The sequence below is a fragment of the Molossus molossus genome, unplaced genomic scaffold (genome assembly GCF_014108415.1).
Source record: "Molossus molossus isolate mMolMol1 unplaced genomic scaffold, mMolMol1.p scaffold_m16_p_10, whole genome shotgun sequence".
NCBI classification, from domain to species: domain Eukaryota; kingdom Metazoa; phylum Chordata; class Mammalia; order Chiroptera; family Molossidae; genus Molossus; species Molossus molossus.
In genome coordinates, this window is record NW_023425345.1 from 54,113,169 (window position 1) to 54,127,598 (window position 14,430).

Below are 14,430 nucleotides of genomic sequence, written 5' to 3' on the forward strand. Positions count from 1 at the left end.
TGATGCTTCTAAAAAATAATATTTATTTTTCTGTCCTATTATCAGATTCCTCAGAACATTTAGAAATATTACAAAAGAACAAACTGAAAAAGAATAGTACATTTTTAATACTCAAAAACTGGCAAGTAGCTTAAAATGTGTAATACCTCTGAAAGAAAAAATTTAAAATTTATTAATAGTGAAAATCCTATACCAATAATATTATTTATCATTTAAAAGTTATTAAAAAAAACATACCACAGAGATACTTTACACATCCACAGTCACTCTGAAAGTTATGGTCTATTGTAGTAAATTCTCCCTATTAGAAAGATATTATTTTTATTATTATATGACTTATTATGTGGCTTCTTATATGACAATTGTAAAAAACACACAATATAATATTTAATAAGTTGCCTACCACACAGTCAGACACATAGCAGTTGCTCACTAAATATTTGATAGTGAACAGTCTTGGATTAAACTGGTGGTCATTTAAGTCATAGCACATGGAAAAAATTCACAATAAACAATGTAGGCATGGATCACTTAATCTCTATAAATTTTAGTTTCCTTATCTATTCACTGAGTGAAGGCAGATAAGATGACCCTTATGATCTGTTCTAACTTCAAAATATTGTTTGATTCTGAGCTTCTAGTGGGCAATTGGAGATAAGAAAATTCTTGCTAATCCTAAAAACTTTGCTTGGTGGAAATGGTCTTATCTGTTCTGTAGAAGTGGTCAGGGCTCTGACATCCGCATCTGAGCAAGGCAAGAGCATAAAAGCAGGAGCAGTCTAGTATAGTCATGCCCAGCACAGACTCAGGAGAAATACAGCCTTGCTCTGATCCTGCTCTGCCAGTCACTAGCTGTGTGATACATGTAGGGCAGGTTCTTAGCCAGTCTGCTCCTCACTCCCTTGATTTGTAAAGTCGGGATAATAACACCGCCTGATTGTTCGTGTTGTTGTGAGAATGAAAGGGTCAGTATATGCAAAGAGCTTAGACTAGGGCAGACACACAGAAAGTGCTCTATGACCTTTAGCTGTAGAACATTGTTGTCATGACCAGTACCCAAACTTTTCCCTATTAGGAAGGGTATGGACTCCTCTCAAGTGTAAGATCAGGCTTAAAGTTTCAAAAATTGCTTTTTAAGCATCAACTTTTCCTGGGTAGATTTAATTTTCATAGGATCAGTAATAATTTGATCCTTGACATAAGAAATAATTCAAATAAAGTCTTAGTAATATATAAAAGGCACTTTTCCCCATAAGCTAATAATATCTTACATTTCACAGTGCTTTATAAGTTGTAAAGTAGTTGCATAAACATTAGCTCATATGAGGTTTGTGATTTTTAGTCATTACACAATTCCAATGAGATTGGAAATAAAATGTTAGAAATATGCAGTTAAAAAAGAATAAATTAAATTCTCTCACTGTACTAGCTACTCCAAAAGATTAGATAAGGAGGTAATGGATTCATACTAACTCTTGTTAAGTCACTTACCCACTTGTTTTTAATGATTAAATCCACAATGACCAATGTGCCCTCTCAAGCTTAGGCTTAAATCTTCTTTCTTAAATCTTTCTTTCTATACTATTTCCTTTAGATCTTATCCACATGTTTAATTACACTTCTATTCTCATAAGTACCCAATTTCACCAAGAAGAAATATCTCCTTAACTGTTCTACCAGTACTTAATATTACATCAAGTATGGTGTTGTTTATTTGTTTGTTTGTTTGTTTATTACTCCTTTAAAGTCAGTAGCAAAATCACCTTAATCTGTTTCCAACGTTTTGGCCTTATGAATAGTGCTGCTATGAACATTCATGTATCAGATTTTGTAAGGACATGTGTTTTCATTTCTCATGTGTATATGCCTAGGAGTGGAACTGTTGGGTCATATGATAACTCTATATTGAAACTTTTGAGTAACTACCAGGCTGTTTTCCAAAGCAACTGTACCATTTTACAATCCCACCACTAACATATGAAGGTTCCAATTTCTCCACATTCTTGCCCACATGTATAAATATCTGTCTTTTTAGTATAAAGTGGTATGTCTCTGTGCTTTTGATTTGCATTTAACCGATAGCTAATGATGTCAGTTAAAGAATGTTTTCATGTGTTATTGGCTACTGTATACCTTTACTTTGGATAAATGTCTAGGTATATCCATACAATGGAATATTATTTAACAGTAAAAAGGAATAAAGTACTGATACATGGTATAGTATGAATGAACCTTGAAAATGTCATGCTACGTGAAAGAAATTACAAAAGATCATACACTATATGACCTCATTTATATAAAATCTCAAGAATAGGCAAATCTATATAGATAAAAGTAACTTAGTGATTTCCTATGGCTAGGGAGTTTGGAGAGAAGTATGGAGTCACTGCTAATAGGTAGAACCTCTTTTGGGGATGATGCAATTGTTCTAAAGTTAATTGTGTTGATGGTTGCACAGTACGATGAATACACTAAACACCACTGAATTGTACACTTTAAATGAACTGCATGGTAATGTGAATTATATTTCAATAAAGCTCTTACTGAAGAAAGAAAGAAAGAAAGAAAGAAAGAAAGAAAGAAAGAAAGAAAGGAAGGAAGGAAGGAAGGAAGGAAGGAAGGAAGGAAGGAAGGAAGGAAGGAAGGAAGGAAGGGACTCCAAAAGCCTAACATAGACTCTTTAGGTTGAAATACATCTGTTATCTATGTGAAAAGCCAATGTGATGATAAACGTATACATATATCATCTTAGCCAGTGAAACAAACACATAGCCATCATTCAAAATGAGTACTCAGGAACAATGACTCAGGTCAATGCTTGTGTAGAACAATGAATGTTAAAACTAAATTTTCATGCTTGTATGGTTACATATATTCTGGTAAAATGTAAGGGTATAGAAACTACTATTTATGTTGTGTGTACCCAGAACTATGCTAATATATAATAGGCATTCAATAAATATTTGCAATATTGATTAATGTCAAAGTTTGATTCATAAATAATATTCAGACATCGAATGCTGAGCTGGTAATAAACTAGATGAACCAGCATCTGGCACAAATGTTGGGGAGGGAAAAGAACACAGAGAAAGGGTAAGTGGAGAAATGTGGAAACCTACTAAAAGGGGGAGGGGAAATTAGGAAATGAGAGGGCCACATAGGAATGTTATTGGTTGGTTGGTAGTTAGTCTGGGATACACTGTAAAAGCGCACACACACACACACACACACACACAACATAGTAAAGGTAACAACCACATCAAGATAAAAGAATGAACATAGAGGGTCCTACCCAAAGAAGCTTCAAAGAACCCAGAACACAGAAGTTACAAAATCCCATAGGAAAAAGGAACAGTTTATATTATGGTGTTAAAAGTTATTGAAACGCCTCAGGATGTTGTGTTACCTCTTTCAGGCCAGCAGGGGAGCTCTGGTAGGAGTAGAACCCCAGGGCCTGCTGAGCTGCTCCTTTGGCCATCTGTGTTTGCCCAAGGACCCAGTACTCCTGGACCCTTAATGTCTGAGCCTTGTAAACATAAAGGATTTTTAGAGTTCTCTCTACATAGCTCTCTCTCTTCTTTCTGTTTCTCTTTTCTTCCTCCTTATGTTTATTTTCTTCCTTCTTTCCTCCTGCCTTATTTCTTCATTTCTCTTCTCTCTCTCTCTCTCTCTCTCTCTCTCTCTCTCTCACACACACACACACACACACACACACACACACACACAAAATACATTACAAAAGGCCAGAGTCTTCCATTCTGCCCTCCAGAATTCAACCTTCCCCTGCTTCTCTTCTATTCAGACCTCACTATACTCAAGGCCCTCCTTCATGAAGGCTGTGCTAGTCCCTGACTGATCTCCTGCCCTCTAATGTTTTACTGTCCTTACTGCTTGACAGGACTATCAATGTCAAACACCATTTTTATAATAATTCCTGTCTGATACAAGGCCCTTTCTAGCCCCTGTCTCGTTAAATCTACACTGAGCTCCTCAGGGTAGGACTGTGCATTTTCAAGGTGCTGGCACCATGACGAGACATAATTGGTTTTCAACAAATATTGGTTCAATGACTAACTGAGAAGAAGAAGTGAATAAATCAAATCAAAATTCCCCAGCCTTGCCTTTGAAGCCCTCCCCAATCCACCAGTTTGGATAGTTCTTCATCCTTCTTTGTTACCCCTCAAGTTAGCTCTCTCTTAACGAAAGGGAGGGGTTGTGATCCTTCAGCCTACATTTCTTACCTCACTCCTTGTGCATTTACTCATGGTCATATTAGCCACTGTCTGGAATAGTTCACCTCTTTTTATTTATTATTCCTAACCTGGCTATCACTTTCTTCCAAGCTTTTCTTGATGGTCATCTTTGATCTCCATGAGTATCTACACCTGTGGTTAAAATTTTCAGTATTTTGGGGGAGGGTGATATAATAATTATTGATGATACTTATTGAACCCTTGTTATGAGTCAAGTACTATCTAACTAATTTATATTAACTTATTTCATTCACATGACACAGGTTTTTTTCTATTATTTTCATATTACAGTTAGGAGAGTGAGTCATAGCTAAAGATAGGCAAGGCCACTAATAGAAACAGGACAGTTTACAGTTGCTTTTATTCTTGTGTCAACCTATGTCTTGGCTACACTTTGTAAAGGAAATGAAAGAATTAGGACAGAGTGGAAATAATAAGAGAATACACACAAACACATATATAAAACAACCCCTGGTTTGAGTCCTAAAGATCTCAGTCAATAATTTATTCTCTCTAGACCTCAATTTCCTTATTTATAAAATGAGCTAAAAATATTTGCATTGTGAAGAATCATTGAGATAATATACTAAACATGTTATGTAAATTGTTAAGAACCTGAGAAAAATACAATGTAATAATTCTACTTTATTCTATAGATGTGTATACAGTGCACACAAAATATCAAATGAGAGAACTTTTATGTGTTATTTATATATTCTATAAAAATAATGGATAAAAATTCATCATTACACTAAATGTTAGATTGTTTTTGTAAGATATAATTATTTATTTTACATGCAAAAAACTGTACATAATTAACATACAACTTGATGAATTTTAGGATAAATATATATCCATTATATCATCACCACAATCTATGCCAATATGAGATGGTATTTTTTTTAATGTTTTGCTTCATTTTAAAACTAGTGAACTTAAGTAGATATGACATAAATTGATTCAGTCACCAGTGAAAAAAATAAGGTATTGCACTTTTCATCTGAAGTAGAATATAAAATATTGACAGCTCCCTAACATCAGTGCACATTATTTTAATCTTCTTCAATACAAATGAAGGAGGATAATTCCATTAACTTTGAGAATTCAGAAATAAGAGAGGTAAAGGAAGAATAAACTGATTTAAATGATATGAGAAAATCAAAGTATGTGTTCTTACCACTTCACAAGTTGGCATCACAAGGTTTTCACAGCTACATTCTACAAGGCAAAAATCAACACTTACATTGGTCAGAACACATTGATGAATTAGAATCAATCTTTAAAATATGAAAATGAATTACCACAATGCCATATGGGACAACATTGACCAGATACATTTTCTTTCACAAGGTTCGTATCTTCTGCACAGTTGAGTAGTGGTGGAGGACAAAGATCTGGCTCACAAACTACATAGAAAAATTACATGGGTACAGATTAACTTCATGTAATTGCTCATCTCACTTCCTCCCGGTGAGTTCACTGCCATTGCTGATGTAGTGTATGAACTCCTATATCCCCAGGCTGCCCCTCCCGCCACCTAGTTGCCATGTGTTGGTGAGAACAAGCAAATGATTCATAACACACGCAACAGGAGTAGAGCTAGGACAGCTCGTCAAGTAAAGAACCCTGAGAAATGGCAGGATGGCAAAAAGAGAAAGCAAGAGAAGAGGGTGTGGAATCAACTGGATTACTAGAAATCCTAGGATGTAGAGACATGTCACAGCTGATCTATTTTTGGCACGTAATGCTATTATCTAAAAAGAGCTCTTAGATGTATGAAAACATTACACAGGTTTAATAATGTATTTTATATGCTAGAATTCAACTATGGTCTGACATGACAGTATAACTAAGATGCACTGTGCTTCTTAAAACTTGGGGCATATGTAAAATTTTAGGTTGGTTAAAATATACTTACCACAATAATACTGAGGACAGCACAAGTGTGTGGTATTAAGGTCCACGGTGAGAAATTCCCCATCAGTACATAGTGGGATAGGTTCAGTGCAAGACTCACACACTAAGTTCAAACAAAAAGCCAAAAGGTACAGCTGAGCTTTAAAAAAAATCTTATTCATTCAGATTACTGTATGTCTATAAAATCAATATAAAATATATTGTGTTTAATACAACAGAAAACAAAAAATAAGGCTTCAACAGATCTTATTTGGTCATAAAAACAAGAATACTGCCTGAGTGTGTGGCTTTATGTTTTCCAAGCAGAGTGACATAGAATTGCATCTTACCAGAAACATAGGGCATTCAGATTTCTGGACTAACTTGATCTTATTAGGATCAAAATATTATTGATTGATTGATTGATGTTTTCTTAGTTCACTACTCTGATTGTCCCAGTTTATGGGTGAACAATATAGGAGGCACTTGTCCTTGTGAGCTGTTCAGCACCTCTCCCCACTCTGAGAACAACTGAAAATGATCTTAAGGAAATGTCCCACTCATGCAGACTTGAAGTGACTGTTAAAACGGCATCTTGCTCTCATCAGGCCTCTGTGTGGGAACAACCCACATTAGTTGAATCGGTATCTCTTTCTATGGCATTTGAATTATAAATGGAAGCACACAGGACAGGACACAAATGTTGCTGACTCAGTGATTAGTAACTGACATATAGAGCTTCTGGCTTCTCTCTTTCCCAGAGTTTACTCTATTTCTTCTTAATCCTACAAAATCTTGATCCCTCAAATCTTTCCAATAATTGGTTCTGCTTAAGCTAGCTAGAATCAACCAGTTTTTGCTACTTGTACTCCAAGAACCTAAGCTGGTACAAATAATGTGTTTTTGATTTTCATCAGTACCTCTAAAACCTATATTAATCACCAATCTTTTATATGATAATTCACTTGAAATGGAAAATAGAGAATTCTTTATTTTTCAATGTCCAGATCATCAGACAAAATATATAGCTCTATATAGCTTCATACACAGCATTTTCTAGACAGCCTTCATTTCTGTTATTCTCTTTAGAGATCATACAGCAGATAAAGTTTTAAAGAGGTTCTGTACCATCTTAGCTGAGTCTCTTATTCTACTTGGTTCTTCAAGAAAAGCCAAGGCTAATTTTTTCTCCAAAAAGAATTAGGTTCTGGCTTTATTGAAGAAAACACACACACACACACACACACACACACACACACACACCTTGATTATACTATCTTAATCATGTTTTGACCGATATATATACATATATATTATTTGTGGATAGGAAAAAGTAGCACTAATTAATAATTTTAAGAATCATTTAAAATTCTAGACTTACTTTTATATCATTCTTAAGTTAATTCCTATAAAAACAGAACAGTGTTTTCTATCAGTCCCATTAAATTCACATCAAATAAGAGATTTCCCCTACATACTCCTTCTTCTTTCTTCTTCCAAGAAATTAACTCATAGAACACTCACTACAGTAAGGAGCAAAACAGCAAGGTTCATCCTGTTGAGCTTGCATCATGAATTGGTCTTCTCTGCATTCTGGTACCGAAAAACTGGGGCATTTGAGTGGGTCACATTCTGCAGAAACACAAAGATACTTGAAAAACTGCATAGTGTGAGATAATAAAATGAATGAAATAGTGCGGTTTAGTTATCTTTGAATATATGTTTATATATATATATTTTTTTTTTTCTATATATTTCCACAAGATTAAGATCTTTAAAATGAGTTAATGACTATATACATGTATATAATGTATAAATTTAAAGTATAGAAATATACTTGCAGGATAGTTAAAAACTATCTTTAGAAAAACAACTCCACATCTTTTTTTTTCTTCTTTTTTTTAATCCTTACCTAAGGATATGTTTGTTGATTTGAGAGAGAGAGAGAGAGAGAGAGAGATCTATATGAGAGAGAAACATTCACCTGTTGCTTTCCATACTTGCCTCAATCAGGTATTGAACCCAAAACCTATGTATGTTCCCTGATTGGAATCAAACCCAAAACCTTTGGGTGTATGGGTCGACACTCTAACCAACTGAGCCACCCGGCCAGGGCTCCACAATCTTTAATAATATACACAAAGAATGAGAATCTAATCCACTATTCTGAATGACCAATGACCCTCACTCCTATTTTTCCTAATTAATTACTCACCACATTTGTACTGTGGACAGCAAGAAAGAGGGCTATGACCAATGGTCAATTTTTGACTCTCCGTGCATGTCGGAATGGTAGTATCACACAAGGTCATGTCACATCCTGCAAATAAGAAACAGAAGCATTAAAATATCAGTGAAAGATACTGAAATCAAGCGCTTCTAATGCAAAGCAGGAAAATGATTCTCACTATGCATGTTTTCACACTGCAATTAAACATGTTCTGTTCACAAAATGGATCACAGGTGAAAAGGCAGCAGCTTTAAGATTTATTTATTTTTCCACCCTCGATTGTCATAAGTCAAAGATTCCCAGATCCTTTATATTGTCATATATTACTGAATATTATTTATTGCTAGTAGCCAGAGTTTGGCATGTGTATTTGCAAAATCAACTAAACCATAATGTGGCAAAACTTGCTTTGAGAAAGTGCAAGTGAAATTTATGGGAAAAAAAAAATCCGTCGTTACCTCAAACTTGCTTTTTCTCAACACCAAGCATCACTCACACCCTCTTTTTCACAATGGTTATCAACATGCATTTTTGTGGCATTAACTGACTGTAAAGCTTCAGCCTGAATACACACCACAAACTTCCTTTGAACAGCAGGACTGCTTATCAATGATGCCCAGGACAACTTCAGCCTCTCGTTCACAAATTGGTGTGGGCTCTTCTTCACAGTCAGGTGCTATAGGAATAATGCTTCCATTCTCCAAACATTTGTATAGTGCGCATTCATCAATGCCCCCATTCCAAATCTCCCCAGCAGTGCGGGGTCGGTCTTCACTATCAGTGCACACTTAAAGAGATTGACAGTGTTACATCACTCACAACCTGGACACTAAAGTCAATCCAGCTGCTATATTTTGATTGCAGACTGTGACTTGGCCCAGCAGCATAGATAACATGTCACATAACTATCCTTTCTCAGATTTCTCTTTTCATTTATCAGATACTAGCTTATGTTTTTCTTTAATGAAATGTGTGAGGCAGTCCACAGAAAACATTTATTTCCCTTCTAAAACTCTGTGTAAATTTGCATACCCTCTTTTATAAATACCATAACTGATTAGGTTTTTTAAAATTTTTTTACTTTAAGTCTTGTTAACACAATTTACTTCACTTGAACATAGTAAATGTTTTAAAATAGGAATTGTTAAAAATGAGTGGTATTCAAAAACAAGGTAATCCCTACTTTACATTAACACGTTTGTCATATGAAAATTCAAACCATTTCAGCTTTAAAATCTAAATGTGGAAAACAGGCAACAAAGGAAACTATATTTTAGTGACCCTATTTGTTTTAGTATTAAAGTTTTACTTAATGATAAATATGGTTCTCTAGTTAGTTCTTTTAAGGAATAAAAGATAAATGTAGGGACCAACCACATTCCAACCTCAAATTAACTTATTTTACACCATCCTGTTTACTAGCAAACCAACCTCACAGAGTCCTGAAAACAAAAATAAGCATACCTGTATACCCTCCGTCTACTTGCCTTGTTCTTTCACTCTTACCTAAATCTCTTGCTTCTGCCTGGAATGATACTGCTAAAGTACTGGACTGAACTTTTCTCAACGTTGCACTTGTTTCATCTGACACCACCATGGAGATCATGTGTCAGAATAAAATGCTTTGAAGGTGAAAGTAGAACCATTAAATCTTTTCTCTCAGACATTTCTATCTGACATTTTTTGAGTGCTGTTTTTCTCTAGGTATTGTTGTGAAATGCTTTGTATTATTTCATGCATTCCCACACTAACCTTATGGTTATCTCCCCCATTTTACAGGTGCATTTCTCAGGCTTACAGAGATAAAGCTGAATAACACTCGAAATAATTGGCATTGGAATTCAGTTCACACACTATACTCTTCCTTCTTAATTTTCCATACTCCTGCCCAGTTATTAAAGGCACAGGTCGAAATTAAAACACATCACCAGCAAAGCTCCCATTTGGGTAACTTCAGTTGAAATCCTATTAAAGTCAAACTATAAACAAACTCATTTCCTTTCCAACACCTAGGTTACTTTTGATCAATCTTTCTCAGTACATCTCTTCAAGATCTAACAATGTTTTATTGGTTTGCTGGACCCCTAAGGGGTCAGTTTGTACTTTGCTGCTTACCACATTCTTTCTCTGGAATGCACTGAGTTGAGTGTGGCCTGTGGAGAATGGTTCCGTTTTCGCACACACAGTCTTCCCTTAAATTCAGACACGAAGAGTGCCCATAGACCCATCTGTTCAGGCATGTTCTTGCTTCACAGGGTCGCACACAGGGTTCATATTCCTTACCTTCGGGGCACCTCAGAGCTGAGGGTAATAGAGGACAAGATTTGTTCATGATCAAAGTAAACTATTTGAATTCTAATAAAAGGAAGAAATGTCAGATTTCTTTTTGAAAATGACTTATCACATTTAAGTCTCCTCAAAGTCTATCTTTTCATTTATTATATGATCATAAACCAGAAATTTTAAAAATCAGTGGGTATTTTTAAGTATCAGAATTCCAGGTGTCCAGGTGGTATTATGTTATGGTAGGAAACATTTATCTGAATTATATCAAATAAATATGACCAATAGGCAGCCCAATTCTGGCTGGCATGACTATAGAGTCAACTATTATGAAGTTCCTGCTCTGTGCAGTGAGGGCATATACAATAGACTACTCAGGATAAACAAAGAAATATGCTTTAAATAGGTAATTCAACCAAGTCATCAAAACAACCAATGCTGCACATTTAAGTTGAATCCGTCACTGTCAAAAGAAACTACCATTGTTGAGCAGTTTCTAAATGATGTTTGAGAAAATTCTTATTCATTTTCAGTGATCTTAAAAGGTCGTTTTGTTAAAAAATGAACACAGAGCCTGGCCAGTGTGTCTCAGTGGATTGAGCATCGTCCCATGGACTGAGAGGTCCTGGTTCTATTCCTGGTCCAGGGCACATGCCTGGGTTGCAGGCTCGATCCCCAGTAGGGGGCGTGCAGGAGGCAGCCAATCGATGTTTCTCTTTTACATTGAAGTTTCTATCTCTCCCTTCCTCTCTGTCCAAAAAAAAAAAAAAAAATTAATAAAAACATATTTTAAAAAATTAACACAGAGCTGGTGGATGTGCAAACTGGTGAAATCTCAGTGGAGGACAATTTGACAGTGTCTTGTAAAATTGGTGAGGTCATACATTCCGTGGGAACTAAGCACTCCCACTCTTGAATAGTGATGACCTCTGGGAGGGCAGGGAGATGAGAGATAGAAGGCACACTGGGAGCTGCTTCGTTCCTGAAGTGGAGTCATGTAACTGGTGTGTGTGATATAATCTTTCTCAATGCATTTATTCTTTTCTTTTCCCCCCTAGGGAAAAATTTTTTACTCATTTTGAAAATATTTTACCATTTAATCTATGTAATCACTATGTCTTAAATTAAATTAATATTTTTGGTAAAATGTGCCCAGGATTGGTGAACTGTTTAATAAAAGTTTTATTAAAAGCATTACAACGTGATGAGAAAGCATGATCTCTATAGATACAAATGGGCAAAGAATGCATACAAAGGGAAAAGGAAACAGAAACTTGGAACTGGGAGAATACTAAATCTAGATATCAAAGAAAGCCAGGAAGATTGATTTCTTGGACGTGGAAATTATGCCTGGAAAGAGGGAAAAAGGAGCAAAATCCTCTCCACATAAGACATGAACAATAGCAAGCTGGGGGAAAGGAGGCAGGTTGCAGGGGATGGACAAACTGTGCTGGACACAGAATTAAACTCCCTCTTCGATCCTCTGTGACTTCTTTAACCTTTCAATCGACTTTGCTAGCTACTGTTTCATGGACTAGGCTTTCTTTTGTGAGAATGGAGGACTACTTTACATTTAGATCAGGAGAAAAACAGAGGTTGGCCCTCGCTGGCTTAACTCAGCAGTTAGAGCATCAGCTTGTGGTCCAGAGAGACCCGGGTTCAGTTCCCGCTAAGGGCACATACCTCAGTTGCAGTTTGTCCCCGGCCCCAGTTGAGGTCGTATGGGTGGCAGCCACTCGATGTGTCTCTCTCACATCAATGTTTCTCTCTCTCTTCCTCCCTCTCTCCCTCCGGCTCTGTGTGAAGATCAATGCAAAAATGTCCTCCGGTGAGGATAAAAAACAAACAAACAGAAGTTGCCTCTGTGGAAAAGCTTACCTCTAAATTCTAGGTTAACATATATGCATTTATTCTAAGATAATTATTTTGTGATGAAAAACGAAAAGAAAAAGAAAGAATTAAATGCAAACACGAATGTCATGTGGCTGTAGATCATTGCTTGAAGTGTGTGACTCACAGCAGTAGTCCGGTGTTCTCCACTCAATGCAGATGTCGAAGTTGTTGCACAGAGCGACATATGCAGAAGGAGCGTCACATTCGTGGTTCCAAGAATTGGTATAGTTGATCCACATCTTTTCACAAAAGTTCTGTGGAGAAACCTAGAAATATGTTGTGCCTTTGGATAAGTGATGTTATTTTATTCCTCTACATGCGCGAAGCTAGACTAAAACTATTTGGAAAACCGGAGTACGAAGTTAATATTCATTATGGTTCTTCTTTAATTCCAGACTTTCAAAACTTCATAGTACTAGACATCAGCTCTGAATGTATAATATTTCAAAACACATTTTAGATAAGATAAATATTGTCAGCACTAATCTACAAAAATCTATATTACAAATACAGAAAAGAATCCCACTTTGAGGTATTTATCCAGAGAAATACAAAACACTAGTTCAAAAAGAGAAATGCACTCTGATGTTCACTACAGCATTATTTACAATAGCCAAGAAACAGAAGTAACCTAAGTGTCCATCACAGATGAATGAATAAAGAAGCATGGTACACATATACAACAGCATATTACTCAGCAATGAAAAAGAATGAAATGTTACCATTTGCAACAATATGTATGGACCTAGAGGATATTATGCTAAGTGAAATAAGACAGAGAGAGAAAAACAAATACTAGATGTTTTTGCTTCTGTGTGGAATCTAAAAAACAAAATACATGAACAAACGAAACAAAAAAAAACATAGATTTGAAAAAAAAAAACTGATGGTCGCCAGATGGGAGTGGTTTAGGAAGATGGATGAAAAAGGTGAAAGGGATTAAGAAGCACGAATTGGTAGTCAGAGAGTAGTCATGGGGTATAAAGTATAGCATAAGGAATATAGTCAATAATACTGTATCATTATGTATGGTTTCAGATTTATTGGGGTGAACACTCATAAGGTATATAAATGTCTAGTAACCATGTGGTATGCCTGAGACCAATATAATATTGCATGTCAACTGTAATTGAAAATAAATTTATAAAAAAAGATGGAAGAAAAACAGAGTATGTGGATCTAGCAAAAATCCATTTCTGATATTACAGTTTGGGTTATAATTGTCTTTTCTATGTATTGAATAAGACTTTGATCTGTCCTAGTTAATTGGAAGCTTTCACCAGGCTCACTGGTTGAACATCGACCCATGTACCAAGAGGTCACGAGTTTGATTCCCCATCAGGGTACATGCCCAGGTTGTGGGCCAAATCCCCAGTGGGGGGCATGCAGGAGGCAGCCAACCGATGTTCTTTCTCATGAATGTTTCCATCTATCTCTCACGTCCCTTCCTCTCTCTATAAAATCAACAAAGAAAAAAATTTTTTTTTAAAGATTAGAAGCTTTCCATAATGATTCATGGCATTGCTCATTCAATAAAGTTATAAATGCTTCTCAAAAAATGTATATTAATAATATACATTGCTCAAATAATTTGTTTAATTTGATATACCTCAATTTAACTAGGGACCCATTTTTTTTCTACAGATTGTTTCATTGTGATCTAAAGATGTCTGAAATCTAAACAGTTTAACTTGTAACAACTTTTATTCCAATCTTTCTCTGTACTCATTCATTCAGCAAACATACTAAGTATCTACACTCAGGTTGATGGTTCATTCTATAGCTTAGTTGTTTTGTAGTTCAACCCTGGGAGGAGGTGAGCCTAACTCTCACCTATTCTGCCGCTATCTTCTTCCCCGCTGCACATTAATTCAG

At 35.7% G+C, this 14,430-nt stretch overlaps 1 protein-coding gene across 1 annotated transcript in view; it reads right to left on the reverse strand.

Annotated features, from left to right (window-relative positions):
• OTOGL (otogelin like) overlaps positions 1–14,430 on the reverse strand; it is a 135,014-nt gene that overhangs the window by 11,625 nt on the left and 108,959 nt on the right. The window contains 9 exon segments of the mRNA XM_036252659.1: positions 238–301; positions 5,431–5,471; positions 5,555–5,659; positions 6,172–6,273; positions 7,674–7,781; positions 8,365–8,469; positions 8,954–9,166; positions 10,495–10,680; positions 12,680–12,821. Coding sequence (XP_036108552.1) covers positions 238–301; positions 5,431–5,471; positions 5,555–5,659; positions 6,172–6,273; positions 7,674–7,781; positions 8,365–8,469; positions 8,954–9,166; positions 10,495–10,680; positions 12,680–12,821 — 1,066 coding nt within the window.